The sequence below is a fragment of the Mus pahari genome, chromosome 20, assembly GCF_900095145.1.
Source record: "Mus pahari chromosome 20, PAHARI_EIJ_v1.1, whole genome shotgun sequence".
Lineage (NCBI taxonomy): Eukaryota > Metazoa > Chordata > Mammalia > Rodentia > Muridae > Mus > Mus pahari.
The window spans coordinates 45,057,502-45,084,568 of NC_034609.1; the positions used below are offsets into that span (position 1 = coordinate 45,057,502).

The 27,067-nt window shown below is 54.8% G+C and overlaps 1 protein-coding gene across 1 annotated transcript; it reads right to left on the minus strand.

Moving 5' to 3' along the window:
* Slc7a5 (solute carrier family 7 member 5) lies at window positions 1-26,587 on the minus strand. Its single transcript, XM_021220248.1, has 10 exons — window positions 25,973-26,587; window positions 14,392-14,529; window positions 7,127-7,232; window positions 6,261-6,305; window positions 5,648-5,771; window positions 5,058-5,161; window positions 4,643-4,739; window positions 3,759-3,908; window positions 2,405-2,582; window positions 1-1,943 (listed from the first exon to the last, which is right to left on the minus strand). The coding sequence occupies exons 1-10, from the start codon at window positions 26,511-26,513 to the stop codon at window positions 1,888-1,890; spliced, it is 1,539 nt and encodes a 512-aa protein (XP_021075907.1). The 5' UTR covers window positions 26,514-26,587; the 3' UTR covers window positions 1-1,887.
* Window positions 26,588-27,067: the final 480 nt, after the last annotated feature.

Below are 27,067 nucleotides of genomic sequence, written 5' to 3' on the forward strand. Positions count from 1 at the left end.
TTAGAATTCCAATAGTTTTTTTTTTTTTAAAAAAAACAACCCCCCCAAACCAAAAAGCATCACAGAACAGCAGACCCCCTATGCCCCAGTCTAATGTAACAGGCTACCATTAATACAATAGTAAAGACATTACAACCACAGCACTATCTCAGGTGGCACAGCAGATGGACCCAGTGTGGTGGGAACACAGTTTTACACACCACTCAGACACTGACCATTGAAAGGGGCCAGGTAGAGGTGTCCTTCAGGGCAGTGACATGTTAGGACAAAACCAAAATACAAAGCACTGGGCAAAATGGTGGTGGTTGGAGCTTGATTTGAAAACAAAAACCTACAGATGGGCGTCCTCAGGACATCACAAACAGGAATGACAGGGTCTTCTCAGAGAGCCTGGGTCAGCACCATGAATCCCTGCCCTTTGAACCCAGGCTGTATCTGGAGACACACCCCAAGATGGGACTGGGTCTCTGCCCTCATTTCCAGGGAAGAGGCCCCAGTTCCCATCTCTGGGAGAACCTTCAAGAGGCACACTGACCTTGACCTCTGCTTCTTCACCCCAATGAAAGGGAACCACAGAAGCACAGAGGAGAGGTCAGGGTGGCCAGTGGTAAAAGTCACCACTATGTAAGAACTACATAGTAGCCACTCCAGTAGACACCCCTTCTGGGAGGCCATGGTCTGCGGCAATGGCAGGGGCCAGCAGGGGACTCATATATTCTTAAGTCCCTCCAGCAGATCAGCTGCTTCAGTGATGTGCTGGCTGGACTCAACTGTCTCTCCCAGAGCACAACGGGAAGGCTGCAGGATGGTCCCACACATGTAGCCAGTGGCTTTCATACTCAGGGAGCTGGAGTGGTCACACCACACAGGTGGCAGAGAGCAGAGGGGTGTTTGGTGCCTATTCATCTGAACAATGGCTGGGGGGGGGGGCTGAAGGGGGCGGTGGTGACTTTGACAGAATGCTGCTAGCTGTCTCAAGAATGACAGGGGCAGACCAGGTGCGTGGAGGGGAGAGCCATCATGGTGCTAGTCTGGTTCTGGGAGAGCTGGGGCGGGGAGTGTGAGAGTCAGGGCACTGCTGCATGAATGTGCAGAGCTAGCCTGTGTGCACAGAGCGTACGGCCCCGCAGCCGACACAGCCAGGCGCTGTTAGGGTCATGGCTGCAGAGATCTTTCATATGGGGCCAGTACTTCAGTTGGCTCTACATTTACAACCTAACAAGTGACCCACTTGTTAGGGCTCTGTCTCATTGGAAAGGCTGGGGTTCCATTTCTAGGGTCCCAGAAAACTAAAGCCCAAGCTAGCTATGTATCATCCATCTGTCAGTCAAAGTCCACAGTGGAACAGGTGATGTGCGAGTCTCAGTAGTTCTGACCTGGTGACAGTGATGCGGTCCCCTTGAGGCACTCTGTGCTACTGAACAACAGCCTTCGGAAAAGACCTGTGGCCAGCAGTTCCCACACTAGGGCCGGACTGTGCGGCCACGCCATCTCCTGCTCCTTGCTACCCTGTTTTGTTAAAAAATAATCATCTCGGTAGTGTAAACTTGACCCAAATGCACGCTACAAAAAAACAAAACAAAAATCACAGGGGAGAAAGCCCAGATGTGGCAGTCCCCAGAAGTCAGAAAGTCCAGGCCTCAAGGCGCAGCACGCCTCACACTGGGTGCTGTGTATGCATGGACGGTCACCTTCTGGGACCAAATCGTACCAGTTTTCTTTCACAGCCACTGTGGACGCCTGACTTTTGGGGACAGTGGATTGTGTCAGGCAGCTGGTGGTGCTCACTGAAGCTGTGGCGATGACAGGCCTGGCTGCTGCTCTTCCGAAGGAGAGTTGTCTGGAGCAGGCACAGCGCTCTCTCTGTGCGGCACCCAGGACACGTGACTAAGTCTCCTGAGGTACCACCTGCATCAGCTTCTGGCAGAGCACCGTCACAGAGACTGTGGGGAGAGAGAGGACCAGGCGTGAGCTGCAGGCCAGCTCCTGTCCGCCTTTTCTCACCAGTCCTTTTACCCTTTTGAAATCTCAAGCGATGGGGCTGGACATGGTGAACACATGTCCTACGCCAACTGGAATCAGCCTGAGCTGGGCATCTCAGATACAACTTTTTCAGGCTCTATGTCGTCAGGCCACCGTGTCTGAGCTAGTTGCTAGCTGGCAGGGCAGCTGGCCACAGAATGCCTGCTAAGACCTGCAAGGGTGGGACCCCAAGTCTACTCCTGTACCTCCATGACTCTCAATGCTGGCCCACACTACACTAGTGAGCAAACCCTTGGCTAGCACCAGGAAGCCTGAGGCCCAGTATGATTCTCTTTGCCTGTAGGGTGCGCATGGCAGGACCCAAGACCCCTCATCCCCGTTGTTCCCGCCCTTACTGGTATGGACGGTGGTGTGCACTTACAGATGGCCTGCAGAATCCACTTGGGCTTGTTTTTCCACCAGACACCAAAGAAGTAGACAGGCAGTCCGCTGAGGATGATGGCGAAGCCAATGCCACACTCCATGGGTGTCTTCCAGAAGGACACGGCGATGAGGAAGAGGCAGGCCAGGATAAAGAACACCGGGAGGGCCAGATTCACCTGGGACAGAATGGTGACATGTAGGCCACCTGGATCTCCTGGTGGAGTCCCCACATACCCATGGCCCGTGGTTACAGTGGAAAGTTCCCACCTACTGCCCGGTGGCTGGCATGTGCCCTCTGCCTAGCCACACCTCCCTAGACCTTGGGCCTTTGTCTTCAGGTGGTTTAACTGTCTCCAGCCACCTGCCTTGCCTGTCTTGAACTGTCATGGGCCTGAGGAGGGCAGAAGTCTTGTCCTGTTCAACCTCACTCTGGCCTCAGTACACAGTGCTGAGCATCTAAGAGCTGGAAACTCACCCGGTATAGGTAGGATTGGAAACAGCTAGCCTGCTTTCTCTTGAGGCTTCCACAGGGCAGCAGAGGTAGGCTCTGCAGTCCCCACATCAGGCACAGAAACCCTGGCTGGAATACCCACCTATGGCTGCCTAGAGGGGGAGTGGCAGGTTGGCCCTTCTGGGAAGAGCCTGGCTACCCACCAACAAGCAAGGAGCCCTGCCTTCTCAGAGGACCCTTTGTGGAGATAAATGCTCATCCCAAAGCCACAGCTTGTAACTAGCCCAGGCAGACAGGCTCTGGCAGAGCAGCCTCAACACTGAATAACCCCACAGGCAGAGCTGGGCTGAGGCCAGACTGCTGTCCAGAATTCCACTGTTGTAAAAATGGACTCCCACTGTGGTAAAGAGCCTCAGCAGAATAGACTCTAACCATGTGCCTGGGGGATGAAGCCCACAGGTTATCTGTGAGCATTCCATGGACCAGCTGTGGGCGGTCTGACTGTCCCCATAGCCTGGAGGACTGAGTGGCACAAGCCAGCATGGTTGGGGTCTCCTACTAACTGGTAGAGTTATTGGTGGAGACCACTGAGTACAGGCAGGAAGACGGAGTGGCTGGGTCAGCCTTGTGCCCAGGAGAACACGCTGGCTAACAGAAGCTGCTGCCCGACAGCCACCATAAGTCAGTCTCTTGGGACAACTCTGACACTTGCTCTGACGCCAGCAGACTGCCTTCATACGGTAACTCACGCATAAGGGGGCAGGTTCTCTTGTTTGCCAAGGAAACATGGAGGCAGGCCAGGCCGGGACCAGTCACCGTGCTAGTCTAGGGCACCTTGGATGCAGCCCTGCCTCTAAGAATGACACCTAGGGACTGAGCAGGGACACTGCCCAACACTCACCTTGATGGGACGCTCCAGCTCAGGCTTCTTGAAGCGGAGCCACATCATACCAATGATGGCCAGGGCCACACACAGCCAGTTGAAGAAGCTGAAGAAGTTGATGATGGAGAAGATGTCTCTGGAGAAGGCGTACATCAGCGTCATGACACACTGAAACCAAAAACAGAGCCAGGTGAGCTAGGCAGGGCCGTGCTGAAGCGGGAGAGTGCCAGAGGCCTCCGGACAGCAGCCTGCCAGCTCCGCCAGTGTCAGCTGGCTCTTGCTTTATGGAGTGACTGCTGTGACTGTGTGTGAGGTCTTGGGATGCAAAAGGAGGGGCGGTGGGACCCGTGAGGCACCTGCACTTAGCACCTCCTGTGGCCTCCCATGCCAGAAGTGACCAAAATATCCACCAGGGGACCCCTCCGACAAAGCACAGTACACCCACACCACTATCAAAAGCAAACTCAAGGTGATGCTGACTTGTTTCCTGAGGAACCCTGATCCCGACTCAGCAAGTGGGAGGCAGTAGATGTTTGTTTAGGCTTTCTGGAGTCATGGTGACTTTTGTTACACAGCAGGGGAGAACACAACAGACAGGCACGGAGAACAGCATGGTCCAACTGTGTGCTGAGGCCGTTAACATGGCACAGGCATGGCAGAGCAAACTGGCATAGCTGGAGCAGACGTGCTATCTGAGCAGACGTTCCTGCTGGGCAGGGATTTCATTTCATCACCTGATGACTGACTGAGCTATCTCTTTAGAACCACAATGGGGTTCTGAACTTAAAAATCTGCTCATGTCGTGCAGTCTGGACCATCCTGGCAGCCATGTGCACGATGGGCACAGGCTCAGGACCCTGAGTGGTGAGGACAGACCAGGCAGGACCACGTGGCAGACTCACCGTGAACACCAGTGATGGCACAGGTGTCAGCAGCTGTGGGTGGATCATTGAGAGGACAGAAGGCAGGTGGCCCTCCCTGGATCCCACGAAGAACAGTCTGTGGATGGAGCAGTGGGCAGTCAGCCCTGGCCCCACCACCCAGACATAGATGGGAGACACCTGGAGCTAGGGAGGGTTGTCAGCTACACTGGGAGGGGCCTGGCCTTTGCCCCGACCTCTTGTGCTAACAAGGACAGAAACCCGGGGCTGTACGTCACTTCTAGCCCCCACGATATGATCTAAACAGCAAAGGGTCAGAAGAGTTCCCCTGTTCCTAGGTCATCGAAGCATTGAACACCAGCTGTCTATCACGGGTAAACAGGCAGCTTTCAAAGCTGGTGAACAGAAGGATTCCGCGGCGCTGTGGAGCACTCACCTTGAGGACGTGAACAGAGACCCGTTGACAGAGCCGAAGCAGGACAAGCCCACAAAGACAGGAATGATCCAGGACATGACGCCCAGGTGGTAGTTCCCAAAGTCCTGGATAGACACAACACAGGGTGAGCACTCAACTACAGGGGCACACAGACAGGCCCTCAGTTCTGGCCTCTGGAGCAGCTTAACCCATGACTCAGCCCTTAAGCCCAGGCCATCTTGCAGCTAGGGTCTGCACTAGGAGGGAACACACAGAGTCCCACAGCAGGCCATCCCCGAGTCCTGTTGTAGGGCACACATAAGGTACACTGTCCCCTTCCCATGGGATACATGTTACATCTTTAACAGGGCTCCTTACTGACAGCTGCTGCCTGTCTGCCAAGGGCCTGGTGTGATGGGGATTTATAAACCATGAACTCAGAGGCAACACAAACAAAAACAGAAGCCCCGCTGCCTTTCCTCTGTGGCCCTTTAGTGGACACCAATCACGACCACCAGATTCCCAGGTAGGGTGAGCCTTGGGCACAGGTCTCGGGGACAGGCCAGTCTCAGGCTCTCAGGCCTAGGAGAAGCTGATGGGCAGAGCCTTACCACAGCCACAGCCTCAGATGTCAGCATCTGGTTGGTAGAGAGGGTAGTGAAGTAGGCCAGGTTCGTCAGCACATAGACCAGTGTAACAATGGGCAAGGAGATGATGATGGCCAGGGGCAGGTTCCTGAGAGGACGGGCAGACATGTCAGTGTGACCAGGACATAGGGCCGGACCCCGGGGGAGGAGCCAGGCCCCTGCCCTCCACAGGTGGCTCCATGTCTGGGCAGACAACGGAGACACACATGGCCTGATAAGCCCACTGGACTTGGGCAGCAGTGCACAGCTGAAGCACGGCTCACAGCACCATCCCTCAAATCCTGAGCATCTTTCTGGTGGCTCTGAGGGCTGAAGAGAGCCAAGACTGCCCAATGTGAGCACCCACGGTCCTACTTGTGAGGTGCATACCTTAGACAAGTCCCCTCCAGGGCCGAGAGCCACAGCTGCCCCTCTCTGGCCTAGAACCAACCCTATCCCTACAACATCCTTACTGCAGGCCCCCGACACAGCCTTCCACAGAAATAGGCAGGGCTCACCAACAGGCTCTGACAGTGTGTAGTTTCTCTCTGTTACCTTAAGACAAAATGAAATACGTCTCTGCCATTTCTGTACCTACCTGTAGGGGTTGATCATCTCCTCCGTGACAAAATTCAGATAGTTCCTAGAAACCAGACAATAGTATGTCATACTGTACACAGTCATTGGGGGGCCCTGGGCTTCCCAGGTGGGGTGGGGTTTGAATGAGGTCACCCCCTTAGGCTCCTAGATTTCCATGCTCAGCATCCAGCTGGTGGGCTACCTGGGAAGGACTGGGAGGTGTGGCCTTGGTGGACTGGGTGTGGCTTTTGTGCTTCTAGGGTGGGCTTTGGAGTCTCTGCCTGCCTGTTTACAGTCAGGATGTGAAGCCCTCAGCTACTGCTTTAGCACCATGAACACTGCCACACTCCCTACTGTGACAACATTGGACCAACCCTTTGAAACTGTAAGCTCCCAGTGGAATGCTTTCTTTCCTAAGAGTTGCCTTGGTTGTGGTGTCTCTCTATAGCAGCAGCAGCAGCAGCAGCAGCAGAACACTGGCCATGATACAGGGGACAGGAAAATCCTCCGAGGGACCCTACTGGTGACAGCAGCTGGGCAGTGGCCACCCTTGGGACCAGCTCCTCACTCCACTGTCCTCTGCCAACTATCTGAGGGGAGCACACAGGCCATCCGTTAAACCACTCTGTGTGGCTCCAGCCCAAGTCTCTTTCCAGGCGGCTGAGGCCAGGCTGGGCACCCGAGGAGAACTGCGGACAGGAGCCAGATCTCCTTGCCTGTCTCATAAAGGTCGCGACCTGTAGGTGCCTGTGCAGCTCTTCAAGATGCTCTTGGGTTCGGTCCCACCCACTTGAATCACCCCTGTATGGTCAGAGCAGAGATTCTGAGCACATCAGAGGACCATGTGTTCCCAGGCCAAGGGACTCAAGATGTTCTAGAACCTACCATCCTCCGTAGGCGAAGAGGCCGCTGTACAAGGCCAACACAATGTTCCCCACGTCCAGATTGGTGCCTTCAAAAGACAACTTCTGCTGCAGGTTGGACGCATCCCCTGCAATGCATTAAAGAGAACAAAACTGGTTAGAGGACCTGGACAGAGGTCACACAAGTTCTGGAGTGTTTCTGGAGCAAAATACTGAAACAGAAGCTCGGCGAGATGCAGGCACCTGCGGGGCCATCTGACCTGACCACCCGCCTCCTACACTCCCCAGCCACTTAGAGGATTATGGCCTCCCTAGAAACCCACGAGATCTCTGCAGACTGAGGACAGGCCCTGGCCGGGAGGAACCGGCTCTAGAGCCTCTGCTGACACAGGGCAGGATGCTCCTATGTGGCCTGCAGGTGGTCCCATTAACCTTCAGCTACATGGAGATTTGGCTTGACACCTTGGCCCCTTGCTATGAAGCTCAGGAGACCCTGGGACAGGGGCTGCTAGGAATGAAGTGGGAAGAATTCAGATCAGATCTGTGCCCCACCCCAAATGTGTGAGCAAACACACCCAAGAATGAAGACAGGGTGAACTGATAGGGTCAGGACACCTGGGGACACCCTGCTTGAAGCAGAGGCCACTTCGCACACTCTCTGCTGTGTCCACCACTCGGATGACCACCCAGCCCAGGCTCCAGGTAGTGTTCTTTCTGAGCATTTTCTAGACCTTGCGGCTAGCGGAGTAGAGGCTGGGTGGTCCTTGGGCTGCTAGGACGCCCTTCCTGAGGCTCGGCTACCATATCTATGGGATGGCTCATTTCATCAAGCTTATGAAAGCTACTTAAAGATGCCAGACTGGAAACCAGGTATCTGGGCACCAGCAAGGTGGGTGGCTAGTTCTCCACAGACCCAGGTCACCTACCTGTGGGGCTTTTAGTTGGTAGGTCTTGTGACTCTGGGCCCCTCAGGACAGCTACAGCATTAACACAGCTCACATGACTTAAGGCCAACAGGAGTAAGGCGCCTTGAAACTGGAGGTGCAGTGTGACCCCCAGAGGTGAACTGTTTCCAGTTGTGGCTATGGTGGCAGCACTGGGCCTGGCCAGGTCTTCCTGACTCAGACTCCTGGGTCAAAGTCAACAAAAGATCCTGCAATGGAGGTCTGCACAGAATGTCTTTCAGTCCCGTGCCAGGGTCTAAGAAGGAAGCCTGGACCAGCAGTTTCACAGCATTCTGCATGTATGGAATGTCCCTTGATCTTGTTCCAAAGCCTGAGCTACAGAGTCCTGGGCTCCCCACCCACCTCAGGTTAGGCCTGGCCTTCTAAGAAGGGTATTACCCACATGCCCATCTGTCTAGGTCCTGGTCACAGGATAGTGAGACACCAGGCTTGTGGTGTGCACTGCAGGGCAGTTCAGGACAGGGCACCTCCAGAAGCGCTTTGGTGGAGCCTCCCACAACGCAGGGCACTCCCCTCATACTCTGCAGTGGGATGCTTCGAACAAGGAGAGCCTTTACGTGCACTGGGCCTAACCCACACGTCTCTGCTCTGGGTAGCACTTCTCCCATAAGCTGGGAAACCAAGGCACAGACCACACCAAGGCAGGACCTGAGGATCTGCCAGGCTACGTTAGAATCAAGGCTGACTCTCCACCATGCTGTGACCCTCTAAGGGATCGGGATGAATAATGAATACCAGAGTCCTGGGATGGTGACCAGAACCCACCCTGAGTCAACAGAGACAGCTTTAGCCTGGAGTCCACAGCGACTCTGTAACATGACCTCAGTCTAGCCGAGAACAGAACACAAGCTTGGGGCAGTGTGAGGTTTTCCAAGTTGGGAGGAGATACGTTCAGTCCTGAGGCTCATGTAACACTTCGGTGTTTGCCCTGTGGACAACACCAGGCTCGGATCATGACGTGAGTGCAGCCGTCACCCAAGATGATGGTGTGGAGCCTGGCAGAGTAGCTCCCGGCTCTGCCTCAAAGAACGGCAGCGGCTGTGACAAGACACCAGCCTGAGAATCTCAGTGGCTCTATTCCCAGAACACACGAGGCTGGGGCGATCCTTTGGGGACCTTAGTACTGCAGAAGACCTCTGGAGAGTGATGTCGGGGTGCACAGAGAAATGATCCCCGGATTGCGAAGTCTAGTACAGTGGGCAGGACGCCTGCTTTCTATCCAGCCTGGGGTGTTGGCAGGGGCAGGAGGGCTGGTTCCATCCCCTCAGCAGGTGGTTCTCTGCCAGGGACTCAGCTTTGGACCAGTCTACCCATCTCAAATCCCCACTCTCCTTTTCCCACTGAGGACGGAGGTGAGGATTAAAGCCCAGATGTGTGTCAGGGCTTATGGCACTCAGCCTGGGCCGCAGCAGCGCCTGGCACACCGCGACTGTGGTTCTCTGCTGGACACTGGCCCAGGACGGGTTCCTTGACCTCTGACTTTGTCTCCATAGGCACCATGGAATGGACAGCAGATTCCCCTGAGCTGTTCCCAAGCTGACTGACGCACAGGTGACCCCACAGTGCCGTCACCCTTGGACAGCAGCTCCACCTTGGTGGCTTAAGGGTTTGAGGGAGTGGCCGTACCCACCAGTCTGATCTATACAAGGCAGCTCCCTTGGGCCTTACAGTGTTAGTGGCACAGGTTGTTGGGACCAGACAATTCCAGCATGCTATGGCCTCTGGAACACTGCTGCCCTTCCTCTGGGCTTGTGTACTGCCTTAGAGCCCCTTCTCCCACTCTGGGCATGTCAGTCAGGTGGGGCCTGGTCAGCAGGCCTCCCATTTCTCAGTCATAAAACACTTCTCTCCATAGGGCTGACAGGACTGCTGTGAGAAGCTATGTATAAGCAGAGTCCCCAGCAGGGTGCAGCCCTAAAACCATACATCAGAGTTCTCTGGAGAGCTGGGGTAACTGGGGTGGGGATGCTCACAGCCCAGGGAAGAGGACTTCAGGGAACAGCATCCCAAAGACACCTGTCATGAAGTGTGGCCATGGGGACCTGCCCAGAGGAGAGGAGGCTGCTAAAGCCTCCTGCCCTGCTTGCCTTCCTGTGCTTCCCTGACAGAGGCCTGGTGAGGCACACACAGATGCTGAGGGGCAGGCGTGCTGGGGACGAACACAAATTTGAACTCCTTCCTACCTACAGGATATGGCCAGTCTTGCAGCCCGACTCAGAGTACAGAGGCTCCTCCAGGCTGCTGTGTCCTGGTAGAGGCCAGGGCCCCAGGCGAGCTGGTAAGCAGAAGAAACCTCAGGCACTCTGGTCCTGTGGGGCTGACTGTATTTCACCAACCCACACTACCCTACAGCCAACTGCAACCCAGGAACAGCGCTGTGCTGAGCCTCCTTTCTGTCCTCCTACAGGTTCTGGGGCTACGCGCTTCTCAGTCAGCTGTGGGCCGGCCAGTTTTCTTCAGACACATTTAGCTGTAAAGGCAGCTTCTGCAGATGAAACACTGCTAGGTGGCACAATTGGGTTCTAGGCCCAACAAGGATTCTACTCAGATACAGGAAACAGATGAAGTGGCCACAAGAAGATGGAGGCCATGTGGCCTGCTGCTCTGAGGGTTCCAGGAGGGACACTGCTGTAACCAGGGCATAGGGCGGGCGCGTGGAGGACTGAGCAAGCCTGGCATACATCTTGAGGAGCTGTGTAGAGCCCTTAGGCATGAGGTTCAGGCAGTCCTAGTATGTCCGAAGCTTGAGACGTTACTCCACAATAATCTATACCCTAAGTCCCCCAATTGAATTAAGGCTAACCTGGGGTACCTCTCCAAAGACAGCTCTAGAAGTAGATGAAGAGCTGACACTCTCCTCCCCTAATGCGTCCCCAGGCGTCCCCGGGACGGCAGAGCAGCTGGAGTGCTACAGCCCTGACTCCAGTGTGTCTGCATGTGGACCTGAACCCCTACGGGTTCTTCTGATAGGGACTTCAGATGAGGCTCTGACATAGTGATCTTCTTGTGCGAGGAGGCCCCAGGGGATGACTTCCTGCCCAAGGAGAACACAGAAGGAAGGCTGACAGAAGCACCTCAACTCAAAGAGCGACCAGGCCGCCTTGCCCGCCATTCCAGATCTTGTCTACCAGCGTTCCCCATAAGGCAATGCAGCAAGCAGCCGGACCTCAGCACTCCAGCTCAGCACTGCAACCCTGCGTTCAGTAATGGTCACAGGAAGACCCAGCCGCCCTCATCCCCCCCTAGCTACGGGATCCAGGACACAACATCTCACCTCTCTGATCCTAGGGCACCTCACTAACTGATGAATTGTGGGTCAGGCCTAGTCTCTTGAGCCAAGTGTGGGTCACTGTCACCTACTGACAAAGGACATAGCTAACATACATTTGAGGAGTCCACTTGTAGCTGTTGACCATTGACCCAGGAAGCATACATGGGGCACGTCCTCCTTCCACAATCACTGACAAAGCAGGTGACCACTCACTCAAGCTCAGGCGAATTAAGCTTGCCTCGTATTGTACAGATGGTGTCAGCCATTAAAGCCCTCTTCTGGGCACTGTGGGACACCATCATCTCCAATCCTTACAACCTGTGACAGCCTGGGGACGTCAGTGTACCCTGTTGTTGTGAGGCGCATCCCAAGCAGAACCACAACAGAGCTACTTTGTACTCTCCGGTGACCCAGGACAATTAACAGTCACAAGAAAGAACCTTCCAGAATCCACTCCCACGCCTGGCCTTGAGAAAAAGGCCTGGCACCCACTCGTGTTTTGGAACAGTCTGATCTCGAGCCATAGCCGCTGCAGGGTACTGTTGGCAAGGGGCCAACTGACTAGAAAGGGACATAGCGGGTCAAGGGCAGTAGAGTCCCTGCCCAACATGTCTGTCACTTGTCTCTCTTACTTCAGGTCCTCTAGGCTCTCAGTGGCCAACTCACCCACTCCCACTCAAGTCCAGTCCCAGCTCATCAGATCTAATGCCAGTCTGGGTACTGTCTGTACTTCTGAAAACACAGGACTAAATGTGGACAACTCGTGAGGTCAGGCTGAGCTCTCTGCGGTCATCTAGGAACCAGGGGCAGCCAAAGCATCTCCTCACGGGGGGGGGGAGGGAGGGAGGGATGCTTACGAGTGCTTTCGGGGCCTGCGTCAGAGCCTAATCTAGCTGTCTGCAAGTCCCTCCTTCACAGATCTGTGGCTAGCTGGCATACGAGCTCTGGACTACAGGGCCTGTCTTCTCTGCAGCCCTTGTGGAGGGGGCTGGGGGCTGCAGAGATTCTGTGGAAGGCTGGCAGGGCAGAGTGAGTGACACTCAGACTTCAGCACTCTCCCTGATGAGAAAGTAACCTGAGTGGGGCTGGAGAGATGGCTCAGCGGTTCAGAGCACCGCTTCCTTTCTAGAGGTCCTGAGTTCGATTCTCAGAAACTACAAGGTGGCTCACAACCATCTGCATGGGATCCGATGCCCTCTTCTGGTGTGTCTGAAGACAGTGACAGTGTACTCACATACATAAAATAGTCTGGAAAAGGAAAAGAAAGAAAGAAAGAAAGAAAGAAAGAAAGAAAGAAAGAAAGAAAGAAAGAAAGAAAGAAAGAAAGAAAGGAAGGAAGGAAGGAAACAGCCTGGGCGGCAGGGGCGGCCAATGAGGAAGCTGCTCAGAGTCACATGGGAATGGCCACCTTGTTCCCAGACCCACAGAGGTTTCATTAAAGCAAGCTCACGTGCGTGACCAGAGCCAGGGTCTCTGCCTTCAAGGACCTGGTGATCACCACGGTCTTCTAAGGACTCTGTGCCCAATGGGAAATGAGGGTGGGCAAGCAAGAGGGGCCGGCATTCCCACCCTGTGTCCTTCACAAGAGGGCACCCACCGGGCAGACACCACGCCTCCACCACCCCCCTCCATACACACAGGAATTTTGCTGCCACTGCACAGAGTCCTGGAGCTCCGAAAGGAACTGCTGGGGTGTGGGGCGTGCTTGTGCATTCAGGCCCGACAAAAGCTCTGCTGTCCCACTCTGCTTGTTTTCACTAACAGCAAGTTCTAGGCCTCGATCCTCACCGCATCTCAGCATGGCAGCCAAATACAGTCCTTGTCAGCACTCCTATCTCCAGCTCTCCAGTGCCTGGCAGTGTGAGGGCTGTGACACAGCATATGAACCCTCTGCCCAGAAGACAGGTCTGGACCACGCCCTGCAGCATCCGGGTGATGCTCTGCGCCATGCCTTCCTGGCAGCTGGCCAGCACCTCTGTGTCTGAGGCCTGGCCTCCCAGAGCATCTGCAAAGACACTGGATGGAGCCCTCTAAGATGTGAGCAGCAAAGGCCTTGGCCCACTCTGCTGCTGGACTCCATGTGGGCAGCTCACAAGCCCATGGATATCCTTGCCAGACACTATTTTTTTTTCTCTTGAGACAGGGTTTCTCTGTGTACCCCTGGCTGTCCTGGAACTCACTCTGTAGACCAGGCTAGCCTCGAACTCAGAAATCCGCCTGCCTCTGCCTCCCAAGTGCTGGGATTAAAGGTGTGTGCCACCACTGCCCAGCTTCTGCCAGATATTCTTGAAGGACCAGGCGCAGCTGTGGAAGCGCCACCCAGGCCATGCTCCAGGATTTCCATCACCTCGTGCACAGTGGCAAAGATTCCAGTCACACATAAACTGTACAGTCGGTTGGATAAGGCCATAGGGAGGATGTGGAGATTTTGCAGACAGTGCCCTCCCCTGCAGGAGGGCAGGCCCCACATCTCAGGCTTCCTCAAGCACTGTGTGCATCCTTGTTCCTAGGCTGCCTCAAGTCTGTGGAGTGCGGCTCCACACAAGAGGGAAGGCAGAGGGACAACTACACTGTATCACAGGTAGACAGTAGTCACCCGATTCCCATCCACTCAGTCCAGTCAGGAGGCCTTAGCATGGTGGGAAGACTGGCACATAAGGAAGGCAGCAGCTGCTGCCCTGTGGAGGAAGCTCATAGTCTCCTGTACCTAGGCACTTGGAACTTATCAGACACACAGAAAGGTCAGAAAGGGAGGCAGACCTCAGCATAAACCCAACTCTACGCTGGGTCTGCTCTCATCTATGAACCAGAGAATTAGGTCCCTGCTGTCTCTGCCCAGGGCAACACCAGGACCAGGGGCTTCCTCTGTAGTTCCTGGTAACTGATGCTGGGCTCTGGGCACTAGCTCGGGACAAGGCTTTTGTTCGGCTTTCTGGTCTGGCATTCAGTTTCTTGCACCATTCAGCTTTCCCTGGGGCCAACTCAATGTCCGAGGCGAGGGGGCAGGCAGCGTTACCCCACAGCAGAAGGTACCACACCCGACGGGCTTACCTTGTCCCATGTCCTTCCCCATCTGGATGAAGCCGAGCAGAATGATGAGGGCCAGGGCCAGCAGCTTGGCAGCCGCGAAGGCGTCCTGCACACGGGTAGCAGCCTTCACACTGTAGCAGTTCACAGCAGTGAGGAGCACTGTGGGGAAGGGAAAGGACAGAGAGAGAGAGCAGTGTGAGTCCCCACAGGGCAGGCGACCCCGTCTCGGGTGGGTCGGAGCACAGAGAAGGTCAGGTACTGGCTGGGATCCCACAGAGGCAAAGCCCTGCCTGCCTCCCCGTGGGCTCTGACTTTCGGAGAGATGTTTTGATAAAGCTAGCTGGTTTTCTGGGGCCAGGGTCAAAGGTTAGAAACATCAATTCTCCAAAAAGCCTGATCCTGGCAGCCCTGGGTAGCCTGCGGTGACCTTTTTTCTTTTTTCTTTTTAAATAGACAGGGTTTTACTGTGTAGCCCAGGCTGGGCTCAAACTCAAGCTCCTCCGGTCAAAGCCTCTGAGTGCCAGGATGACAAGCCTGTGCCACCAGGCCCAGTTCCTTTTACCTGGCCTGGTGAGACAGGGTTCCACTCTGTAGCCCCATTGGCACTAAACTCTGGATCACCCACTCCAGTTTCCTGAGTGCTGGGATTAGACATGTGCCACCATGCCTAGCTAAGGCTTCCTCATGTCTCAGCGGTCTCTGCCTCCGTAGGGACTCCCCCCATCAGAACCCCTTCATCTGCTGTTGTCTGTGTGTATCCACTCTGTGGAAGTGCAGACTCAAATGAAATTCAAACAGCCTGGGGGATGGCCCCTAATCCTGGGACAGCAAGAGCTAGGGTCGAGCACAGCACTGTAAACCGTAAAGTGGCCTCTCCTCAAAGACAACCTTCTCAGGCTTGGTGAAAGCAGGGGAGGCAGAGGGGGACAATGGGGCAAGGTGGGCACCGGCTGCAGGTGGGAACTGAGGGGAACAGGTGCTCTCACATGTGGCTGCAGGTGGGAACTGAGGGGAACAGGTGCTCTCACATGTGGCTGCAGGTGGGCTCAGGGCATGACAAAACAGGAACATGTCCCACTGCACTGCCATTTGACCACCATATATTAAACATGAACCGCAGGTAATATTTTGTAGACAACTGAGCAACTGAACCACACAGCATGAAGGCAGGTCCTCAGGGGCCCAGGAGGGGCTGCAGGAAGCAACTACCAGTGCTGCCTGGTCCCCTGAGGAATCCCGAGACATTGGCAAGTATATGCAGTTAGTTGTCTGTGGAGTGAGGAACTGGGTTTCAACACTGTACTCTGTGTAAACATAGATGAAAACACTGTAAAACCAGCGAGCGCACCTACCTCGCCACCTTGGTAGCAGCTGTGTTCCCACACTAGAGCCCCCAGTTTCCACAGCTCTGTCCCCAAGAGAGCTAGAGAGCCTCCGCCATGGGGGAGGGGGGGGTTCCTGGCTTGCCTTGGTCAAACATTAACCAGTACAGCCTGAGAGGCCCCAGTTTACCAGAATCCCGACTTCTCCAGGATGTAGAGGGAGCAGCTCATTGCTTCCCTAATGAGCAACTCCCACAAAGGCTGTGCGACTCAGGCCTTGCAGACGCCAGGCAGCCAGACTAATTATATGTCATGATGCAGTTTGGTGAACAGACCACAGACAGGAATCTGCACTAATTATCTGGCCATGGCAAACTTCAGGTGGAAGGGAAGCAGGAAGACTTCCCGGTGCTGGTGATGGAGGCTACAGCAGTGGCTTTACCTCCAGGAAGCCAGAACACTCATTTGCACTGAGTCACCTCCCCTTTATAGCTCCAGCTGATGTAACACCGCCTGGGACGAGCCGAGAGAAAGCTCCCAGGCCTGCGTAGCTGCTATTGCTGCCGCGGCCGCTGCCACCACAGTGACCTGCTTGAAAACTCCCATGTCTCCCAGAGTAAAGGAGTGAGGAGACTGTGGGATGAACACGGCCCCCCACCCCCCAGAGAGGCTTCCCCATCACCCTTGTCCCTTCCCCCACAGGTCACCAACTGACAGCTTTCCTTGGACAGTCCCACATTTCCTTATAGGTGCTGACAAAGACACCCAAGAGAGCAGCCGAGCCTCTCTTGATCCCGCCTCCCCACACACTTGCCTTCTGGGTGCAAGAAGCTGGCAGATTGCATCACTAGCCAGATCCCATTTGGCTGGGGTGAGCCGGCAGGAGGGGTGTGGCTACAGCCTAAGCCCTGACAGCTGTGATCTCTAAGGGAAAGTATAACACAGCCCTGGGCTCCAAGAACTGTGCCTCTGCTGAGCCACCCTGTATGAGATGGCTCTCTGAACCTCTCAGGAAGGGAGCAGTGTATTGAACCACTATCTTCGCTGCCCCAGTAGGCCCCTCTGCTACTCAAACACCCTGCCCTGTCTGGGCCAAGCCAGCTTCTCTCCGGCCAAAACCAGGCCTGGATCCCAGACTTTGGGCCAAGTGGACAGAGAAGGGCCAGCATGGGCCTCAGCAACTGGGGTTGAACTTCTTCCTAGCTGACGACTTCTCCTGACATCAGAAGAAGACAGAACAAAAGGGACTCTATACTTTCATGTCTCTTACAAAGGAGCCAGAGCAGGTGGTGAACCGGTAATGCTCACTGACTCGGGAACAAGCGAACAAGGGATTATTATCCCCCGCAGCCCCATTTTTCAAAACCAAACAATTTGAAATAAATGAATGAATTCATCTGGGTGCAGGGGTTTCTGGCCTTCTCAAGACACTGTCATGAGAGGCGGTCAGAAGACTGACAGGAAGGAACCTCAGCTCCCTACCCAGACAATCCGCCGCCTCGCCACTGTCTCCCCACCAAAGACAAAGCCAGCAGGACTGTGCCATAACAAGGGGATAGCCTGGCCTTAGCGTAGAAGGTGAAAGGCTGGTCCTTTTGGGGGTTCCCCACGTGACACCAATAGATATATGTGGCTGTGCTGGCTAACAGCTGGACCCGTGAGATAAAAAGCCCAGAGCCTCCTACTGGATGCAGATAGCTGCGCAGGTCAGACCCTCAGCCCACGGGCCTAATAATGATGCCCTTCCCAAGGTTCATTCTCATCCCAGCCGCCTGCATGGGGACACTCGGGCTCCACGGCTCACACTTTACAGAGTGCAGAGACCCTTTACTGTCAGCAGAACAGTGCTCCGGCCATGGAAGAAGTCCTAGGCTCACCCTGACACCACCTGACCCACGGCTGACCAGGCACCAGAATCTCTTCCCTAAAGGGCCAAATGTGGCTGCCGGGACTGCCGCCTCGCCACAATGGCTGCCGGGACTGCTGCCTCGCCACAATGGGCAGGAGGTAGAAGCTCATGCGGCTGGTGCTGCCCACACTCTCCTACCAAGTCTCCCAGGCCTCCTGGGGCAGGGTAGAGCAAGTTGCTGGTGGCTTCCCTGGTTCAAGGAAGCATGGCTGGGCTGGTTCCCCCAGGGTGCATCTATCCCTGGCCCACTGACTGGACGGAAGCCTGAGCCTGGGTGGGCTCAGATGACCCGTCTGGAGGTGATCCTAGCTCCATCTGAACCGAGTCCGTCAGCACACGCAGGGATTCCACTGACGGACGCAGGACTCCCTACATCAGTAGTGCTTTCTGACTAAGTCCTTAAAGTCTAGGTGTTTCAGGTACCCCACTTGAGTCTCTCAGGTAGAGCCCAAAAAGAGCCCCAGTGAGCCTCTGGGCAGGTTCAAGATCTGTCTTGCAATAACCAGGTGGCCAGCCACCCCACTACTCATCCTAAGCAGACAGACTCCCCAGATGCTGGTCCCCCAATCACTGGCGCTCCCACCCAGACAAGTCCAAGAGAGCTGAGCCTCTAAGGTCAGCAAGCTCCCACATGCTGGGGCTATTAGCCCAGGCTGCCCACTCAGATACAATGGGTGACTTCTCTAGAACCCCTTTCCCGGGCTCCTGAGAATGCATGTAGCCACACAGGTCAGGAACCCTGGAGGGTGTGATCCCTAAGTCTTCACAGAGGAGGGTAGCTGCTGTGGAGTCTTCAATGTTTTGTTTTGCTTTTTAAATTCGAGACAGGGTTTCTCTGTGTAGCCCAAGCTGTCCCAGAACTTGCTCTATAGATGCTGTCCTTGAACTCAGGCATGTACCACCACACCTGTGCCCCATCCTCAGGTCTATATGGATTCTCCATTATCTTCCTCTCGGTGTGGGGTGGGACTCAGGCCTCATATACGCTGAGCACTAGTCAACCACAGACAGATCCAGGGGTGCAGGTGTCTTGACTATTCGAACAAGCCTGGTATATCCTTTCAACAGGCCAGAAAACATCAGCTTAATAAGTTGAAACACTGGGGCTGGAGAGATGGCTCAGCAGTTAAAAGCACTGAATGCTCTTCCAGAGGTCCTGAGTTCAAATCCCAGCAACTACAGGGTGACTCAGAACCCCTTCTTCTGGTGTGCCTGAAGACAGCTACAGTATACTCATATACATGAAATAAATAAATCTTAAAACAAAATACCCACCTCCTGGGCTAACCAAAACTCCCACTGACTCCTAGTGGCTTCCCAAGGCTTCTGAAGCAGGTCCCTGAAGACAGAGGTTGCGAGAGTTTCTGGTAACTCCACCCCCCCAAACCCCAGGATATCTGACACCTCTTAGCCTCTTCTCCTACTCTGCAGAACCACTGCCACCACTGGCTTAAACCCCACGCCTGGGGTGTTGTGGTCCCCTACTGATCTGATTACTGCAGTGTTGAGCATCCACAGGAGCAACGCTCTGTGAGAGTGTATGGGACCCTCGTCACCAGCTAAGGGCAGACTCTCACATCTACACATGGTACCACAGTTCCCTCATCAGCGAAGCTGTCAAGAAAGAGCAGGTGATGCTTGCTCCACCATACAGCAGTTCCTGGGGGAGGAGGGGCACCAGGATCTCTAAGTCCCACAGCCCAGCCACAGGGCTAACCTTGATGTCCCTAAAGCAGCATTAGAGTAGTCTAGCCGTAGGTGTAGGATGGGTGTATACCTTCCAGAGTATTTGAAATATGGACAGCAGATCATACAATAAACTTGCTGAATGGGGTGCATAGCTGTTAGGAACAGACTCCAAGACCTCTCCATCTCAATCATGTCCAGCAGGTGCAGGGAGAAAAGCCAGGAATCCCTGGGCTTAGGGGAGTTGCCAACAGAGTAGGCTTAACAACCCAGGACACCACTGTACAGCACTCTGGGCTCAGCAGGTGTGCACCCGGCACCCAGTGTGGTGCTGACCACCAACCCCACCCTGCCCTGGGGGACTCACAGCTCAAGAGACACAGTCAAGAGCTGGCTCAGCCACCTCTGTGGCCCTGAATCCTACCAGACAACCAGGCTAACGAGGTCCAAGGGAACCCAGTAAAGACGCCTGCAGCCTGGTGGCACGATCAGGGACATAAGCCGAAGGCAGGCCCCATACTGACTACAGGCAGCTGCCGCACCGTAAGGCCTCAGCAATGACATGTGCTGGCCAGCCCCAAGGTCAGGGTGACTCAGTGTGGATCGGGTTGCACACAACAGGCTACAGAGAAGTGGGGTGGGAAATCCTGCTAATTCTTTACATAGCAGCACACCCTGGCAAAGGGGAAGCGTGGGCACAGTACAGAAATGTGCAGCCAAGGGCTGCTCTGACGGCTGGTGCTCAGGAATGAGACATCGCTGGTGCTCAGGAAAGAGACATCTCAGGCTTCCAGTCTCCCTTTGGCACACAGATGTGATGTGGCTGGACAACGGGGAAAGCAACGACTCAGAACACCGCTAAATGTCGGGCTGCAGGGTGTGACTCCTCCAGTTGGGTGAGGGCAGTGGAAGGAACAAATGTCGAGGGTCAGAGGCTGGCATGGGAGACTGTTGGGGGTGTTCAGAGGCTGGCATGGGAGACTGTAGGGGGTGTAGCAGAGGCTGGCATGGGAGACTGGTTGCAGGCAGAATGGACAAGGCCTTGGACAGGGGCGCTGTTCTTTTTGTTTGTTTGTTTTAATTTTTGAGACAGGGTTTCTCTGTGCAGCCCTGGCTGTCCTGGCACTTACTCTGTAGACCAGGCTGACCTCGAACTCAGAAATTCACCTGCCTCTGCCTCCCAAGTGCTGGGATTAAAGGCATGCGCCACCACTGCCCAGCCCAGGGGCACTGTTCTTGAGGCAGCTTCTCACACCCAGCACAAGATCTACAAGGCTCTGGGACTAGTCATGCTGGCTGGGGGTCCTGAGTCTGTTGCTCCCTGAGCCTTGTGGCACCCCTGTGACATCCCAGAGGTGGACAGATGGGGCTGCCCGTCCAAAGCTCACCCCAATGGAGATTGTGGCAAGAAGACAAATGGGTGACTGGGCAGCCCCCACAAACTCCATCGGGAGGATCCCTTCCTCAGGAAACTAAATGCTGATGAACTCCTCTGAGCAGCCTGAGTCCCCACCCTAGCGGACCAGATTCTTGGAAGCAGTGACCAAAGCACCGCATCCCTAGCACTCGCTACCCAGCTCACTCCTGCCTCAGCTTCCCTCGCTAGGAAAGATGGGAACAGTTACGTTGACTTCAAGGGCTAAATCAGAGGAAATAAGCAGAGGCCATGCATATGCGCCATGATCAATGCTCTCAGGGCGCTCGCCCCCACCTGTGTCTCAGGGCCTGGGGGACTGTGGGGCTGTGCAGGGTCACTATGGTCACCAACCACCATTTCTGGACAGAGATCATGGGCATGCTATGGGTTTCCCAGCCATCCATAATCCCTGCTCAATGCCCACCCCCTGCCAAAAAAAGGGTTAGGAATACTTAAAATGCCTGCCGCATTTCCCAGCCGCCTTGGTCAACGGTTCTGTGAACTACTCATGTCTGGGGTCCCAGGTCCTGTGACTGGGTGTCGTCTGCTCCGTGTGTATGTGCTTTCACGTCTTGCTGGAAAAGCCGATTTCAGTGCTGATTACAAAGCTGTACTGAGCCCCTGGTTCCAGACACCGGGGCCACAGCAACACCAGAGAGTTTGTTTCAGCTCAGCCACAACAGTAGCAACGGTGCCCAGAAACTCCAGCTACTCCTGTGGAGGCCTGGGGTCTCTAGCAGAGGCAGTACAGGGTAGAAACTAGGGGGTGGCTTGAAGAGAAGGGACAAAAGAGCCACACACATACCCACTCCTCCTCCCCCCACTCCCCTCCCCATCTTCTCTAGCAGCTACTCAGCTGACCTGCTAACCTTCAGGTCAGCAGAGCTTGGCCAGGCAATGGCCATCAGAAACCCAGGCAGGGCCAAGCAAGAGTCCACAGCTTATACCCCACGCCTATACTTGAGAGGAGGAGACAGCGAGTACCCTTCCACTGCTTCTCCCTCCATCCAGCCTGTTCTCCATGGAGAAGCGGGCTTCGGGGCTGCTCCCTGGTAAGAGGAGACTCAGAACCAGGCAGAGTACAGAATAGGCAGAAGCGGGCTGTGGGCCTGGTAAGAGGGAGCAGGTCCACCAGGCCCAGTACAGAATTAGACAGACACATTTCTGTGTGATCAGCTCTGTGCTATCTGCTAAATAAAGCTCTCCACCAACACCCAGGCAGGACGGATCCCCATTCCACAGTTATAGGTGGAGTTCAGAGGGTCCTTCCTCAAATCAGAAATACGATGTTCCTGATCTGGCACTAGAAGGGAACCATTTCAGGCTACAGGTCTCCAGGCATGTGCTAACTAAGAGTGTCTAAGACCCTGCCAGACTCATCCCATAGAGAGAGTAGTGAGTTCCCCAGCACTGAGGAGCCCACGCCAGGCAGCCCCTACGTCTCCTGAGAAGTTGAGGGGAGTCCTCAGCCACCTGAGATCAAACTTGAGCAGGTAGGGGTCCCATTCTCCACCCAGGATAGGGTGCACACCTTCAGTGTTTTATTTTAGGCTGGTCATCAGTCCTCACCCTTCATACTCACAGGCTGGAGAGGGGACACAGGTGGCACGAGTCACCACCCAGGGCCTGCCTGGGCTTTGTTCCTGAGTCTAGGCTGCTACATTCCTGCGCACCTCAGCACAGACAGCCACGGCCCAGTGAGATGAGATAAATCTCAGCTCAGACGGAATCTCAGATCCAGTCTGAGATTCTGTAACAAGACAAGTCCAGGCTGAGTGTCCTGGGTAGTTCTGATGTCAACTGGACACAAGCTAGAGTCATTTGGGTAGAGGGACACTTAAGCCACCTGGGGGTGAGTCTACAACACATTTTCTAGGTGAATGACTCATGTGGAGAGCCCACCTCACTGCGGGCAGCACCAACATGGGTGGGCAGGTGATCCTGGATGCCACACACACACACACACACACACACACACACACACACACACACAAAACAAACCCAAAGAACGCTGAGCGAGGCACGAGGGGCAAACTGGTGAGCAGCACCTCCCGGCCTCTGCGTCAGCTCTGATGATGGACTACTACAAGCTGAGAGTGAAGCAAAACCCTTCCCCAGGTTTGCTTCTGGCCATGGTATCTGTCACAGCAGTAGACATGTTCCTAAACCACTGGGCTCCAGGGCAAGTTGACAGCACCCAAGCTTCACTTAGGCAAAAATGAGCATGCACCTTTAATGCCAGCACTCTGGAGGCAGAGGCAAACAGTTCTGTGAGTTCAATACCAGCCTGCTCTACAAAGTGTGTTCTAGGACCACCAGGACTACACAGACAAGTCTTGTCTCAAAAGCAGAACAAAAACAAACACCAAGCCACATACCCTAGGCCTCACTCACACGGGCCCACGGCCATCAAGAACAACGTGGAGTCTTCCAATCTTCATGAAGGACTGACTCCACTCCAGGCTGCCGCACCAGGCCTGAGGCTGCAGGAGGGATCCAGACTCCTTGTGAGGTAGATGGCGTGCACCTTTACTACCAGTGGGTTCATTCCGGACCCAAGTCATTTCCCAATCCAGTCTTAACTGGGTGAAGGAAACGTGGAGAGACAAACACTGAGGACTCCAGAGACTCAGCCCACGGACACCAGACCTCTACCCTAAAGCCTGACTCTCAGTGCTTCCTCGGGCCTCTCCGAAGGCATGGGAGCCAGGGAACACTATGTTCCCCAGAAGTGCCCTCGAGAAGGAACAGGCCACTCCCTGACACACTGAAACTCTCTCCTCAGAGCACAATCCTCCGAGAGCCAGCACCCAGGCCTTTACAGACTTGGAAGAGCATCTGGACCTCCAAGAGAACCTTCTGGGGTCCTCCTGCCTGGGCAAGCCAGCTCTCGTTCTAGATCCTGCCTCTCTCAAGTACAGACGAGGCTCTCTCTCCTATAGATGCTTGTCGTGATGTTACTGAGAACTCTCCTTCCAACTACAAGGCAGTGGCACACATTCCTGTGGTTCAGAGAAACAGCTGTGTCTGCGCCACCTGTCTGCTGATGACCACACCAGCAGAAAGATGATGGACAGATCTGATACTCAGAACTTGGGCCACGGTGTGTCCTTTCTAGAACTTACCAGAGGGTTCTACCTACAGCAACCACAAAAGATTGCAAAACGGCTACTTAAGGCATGGTTTAAAACCCTGTGTCATGGGGCTAAAGAGATAGATAGGTCAATGGTTAAGAGCTCTAGCTCTCTGGGAGACCATGACTTGCTGCAGGTCCTGTGGAAGGCACCTGCTAACCCCTGTCCTCAGATCTTGGAAGGCCCAAATGCTGCTAAGCTTGTTGGAAGCTTTCCTGAAGAGCTGAGACATGCCGTGTTTCCTCGGGTTTTAAAACAGATGTCCACTGAGATCCAACTGGGACTTTACCAATTAGCTGTCGGGTGACAGGAGTGTGGCTCTCATATTTGACTCCCACGTGTCTACATAGCTGAATAACACAATTATACATTTGTGTTCTGTTTTTTTTTTTCCAAGAAAGAAGACATTTGGGCCAGTGACATGGCTCAGTTTGGTTTTGGCCAAACCTGAAGATCTTAGTTCCATCCCAGGGACTCACATGGTGGAAGGAGAGAGAACTGACTCCCAGAACTGTCCTCTGCCCTCTATCAGTGTGCAAAATAAATAAAACATTGAAAACAAATGTAAAAGAAAGGACATTTGCCAGCATCCCTCAGTACTCACAGCCTCCTGTGGGCAAGCATTGCTTCCCGTATGTCACTAGACCCTGAAGTCAGAAACCGGCTTTCCAGAACTATCTTGACAAGAGTATGGGCTCTTTAAAGACAGCCATGACAGCCTGGTATGATGGTGCACACACTTACTGTCTGCACTTGGGAAACAGAGAACTGCAGACCAGCCAGGGCTGCATAGCAAGAGCCTGACTCAAAACCAACCAACCAACCAACCAAAAAAACCTTAAAGGAACCCACGACATTCCTTATCCCGAAGGAGATTATCATCCATAGGAGAACTGGACAATTAAAATTCTGAGGATGCAGTGTCCCCTTTGAGGCCAGGCTCTCCCTGGATAGTCCAGCGCTTTTGAAGACCAAATGTGGCTATGACCATTTTTACACGAGTCAAGCAAACAGAAGACCTTATAGGCCATCACCCTGTCAGTCTCCAGCCAGCACTACAGAGCAGAGTGGGTGGTTTCAGAATTTAAGGACACACCAGAAGGCTGTGCCTGATAGCAGGAGACCGTCTCATGGCGAAAGCCAAAATAGGCACCGGCATACAACAGCGGCTCCAGTGCAGCGGCTCCAGTGCTAGCAGCAGTCCCTGACTTCCACGGCTCACAACCAAGTCTAGTCCACCACCCCATCACCTTCTCTGTGTGCACTGTCATCGCAGCTCTCAAAGCAAACACATACATCTGTCTTAGCTGCCTGAACCCATCTGTAATTTTGAAAGTAGCACGACTTATTTCCAGGTTGCTCTCCACCACCCCAAGTCATGTGGCATTTGCTTCAAATGATCATTTTCCCCAGTCCTAAAAAAAAAATCACACAACTGTTTTAGAAAGCAGAAATCAATCTGTCTTGACCTATGAGCCCCGTAAGGGCTACACTCAACAGCTGTTACCTGGCACATCTTGGGACCCCCTCAAACCCACCCACAGTCTGCAGCCGAGTTTCTTTCAGTCCTTTACTGACAGGCAGGCTTTACGCGATTCTGCTCCTCATCTCACACGAGCAAGCAGCCATCACTACCACACACGAATTTATTACTACTGTTTTCTTATGAGTCAGCCAGTTCACTAATTCCTGATAGGCCGGTTTTAAGAACGTAAGTGGGTTTTTTTTTGTTTTTTTTTTAACTGCAATTACTCTCTTAGCAACCAGTCAGCAATTGAAGCTGAAACAGGAAACTGGCCTATCAGCCACTCCACGTGGTACTTTGCTGGAGGCAGGGAGTATATTGCTCTCACCCGAGACGCAGTAGATTCAGGTCGGGAAGCGGGATGCCTGCCGCGGGGTCAGAGCCGCGACCCACTGAGGTCTCACGAGGGCTGTCCCGAAAGTATAGACACTATGAATGGATTAAAGAAACACACGTGGGTTCTGGGGCCTGTGACTTTAGCCTGGAACTGCCGAGATGGTCCAGGGATGGACAGATGGAGGGATGCTGGGATGGGTGTTGCCGAGCTGTAAACACAGGGACCTTGGCTCTCGCCCACCCGGCCCCGCCCCAGCCCGGACCCCTACTTACGCACGCAGAGGCAGGCCACGAGCTTGGCAGCTTCCTCCGGCACCGGACAAGTGGGGAAGACCGGCTTGAGCAGGTAGGTGGCGAAGACCAGCGCCACGATGTACTGTGAGGAGGGCCGAATGATGAGCAACTCGATCCAGAGCTTGAGAAAGGCGGGCAGCGAGCCGTAGACCTCCAGCATGTAGGCGTAGTCGCCGCCCGACTTGGAGATGGTGGTGCCCAGCTCCGCGTAGCAGAGTGCGCCCACGATGGAGAAGACGCCGCACACAGCCCACACCACGAGCGACAGTCCGGGCGATCCCGCTTCCTTGAGCACGCCGGTGGGCGTCACGAAGATGCCGGAGCCGATGATGGTGCCCACGATGATGGCCACCCCGTTGAGCAGCGTGATATTGCGCTGCAGGGTCACGCCTTCGCCCTCGGGGTCCGCGCCGTCCCCGCGCCGCGCCTCCAACATCTTCTCCCGCGCCTGCCGCTCCTCCTCCGCCGCCGCCGTCGCCGGGGTCGCAACCGCGCGTCTCTTGGCGCCCGCGACCGCCATGCTCTCGGCGTTCCCGGCTCGGCCTGGATACCCGGCGTGCGCGCGGCCGAGCCGCTCTCCGCGTACTGAGAAGTGCGTCTGCGTCCGCCCCGCCCGCGCGGCCTTTTATTTCTACCGTTACCCGCCCTCCAGGCTCCGCCCATCGCCGCTGCTGTTGGTCCGTTCGCAAAGGCCCCGCCCGACTCCGCCCGCGCGACTCCGCCTCCTCCCCGGGCCCCGCCCCCAGGTCTGTTAGAGCACGTGGAGCGTTAAGATCCTGACACTGCGGACTATCGATGTGTTTATCGCGGCGTGACTACTGATGGGTTTATCGCGGCGTGACTTCTGATGGGTTTATCGCGACGTGTTTCACGAGACCCGAATGTTGTACGCGGGTGGAGAGTCGGCTCACACCTCCTCACAAGTCCTTCTGTGCAGGATGTCAGGGCCGATTGGTAAGGGTGTGCTTTTTCTCCCGCCCCAGGCCCCCAGACGGCGCAGAGGACTCGTCTAGGGAGAAAGCACCGGAAGGGTGGCTCAATGTATACTCCCAACACCTGCCCAGAATCTTGATC

Excerpts from the sequence above, each read along its gene's own strand:
- Slc7a5 (XM_021220248.1), bottom strand. The coding sequence starts at position 26,513 with ATGGCGGTCGCGGGCGCCAAGAGACGCGCGGTTGCGACCCCGGCGACG. Across the intron at positions 5,772-6,260 it reads GAGATGATCAACCCCTACAG|GAACCTGCCCCTGGCCATCA; the intron begins GTAGGTACAGAA and ends CCGTCCTCTCAG. Across the intron at positions 2,583-3,758 it reads AGCTGGAGCGTCCCATCAAG|GTGAATCTGGCCCTCCCGGT; the intron begins GTGAGTGTTGGG and ends ATTCTGTCCCAG.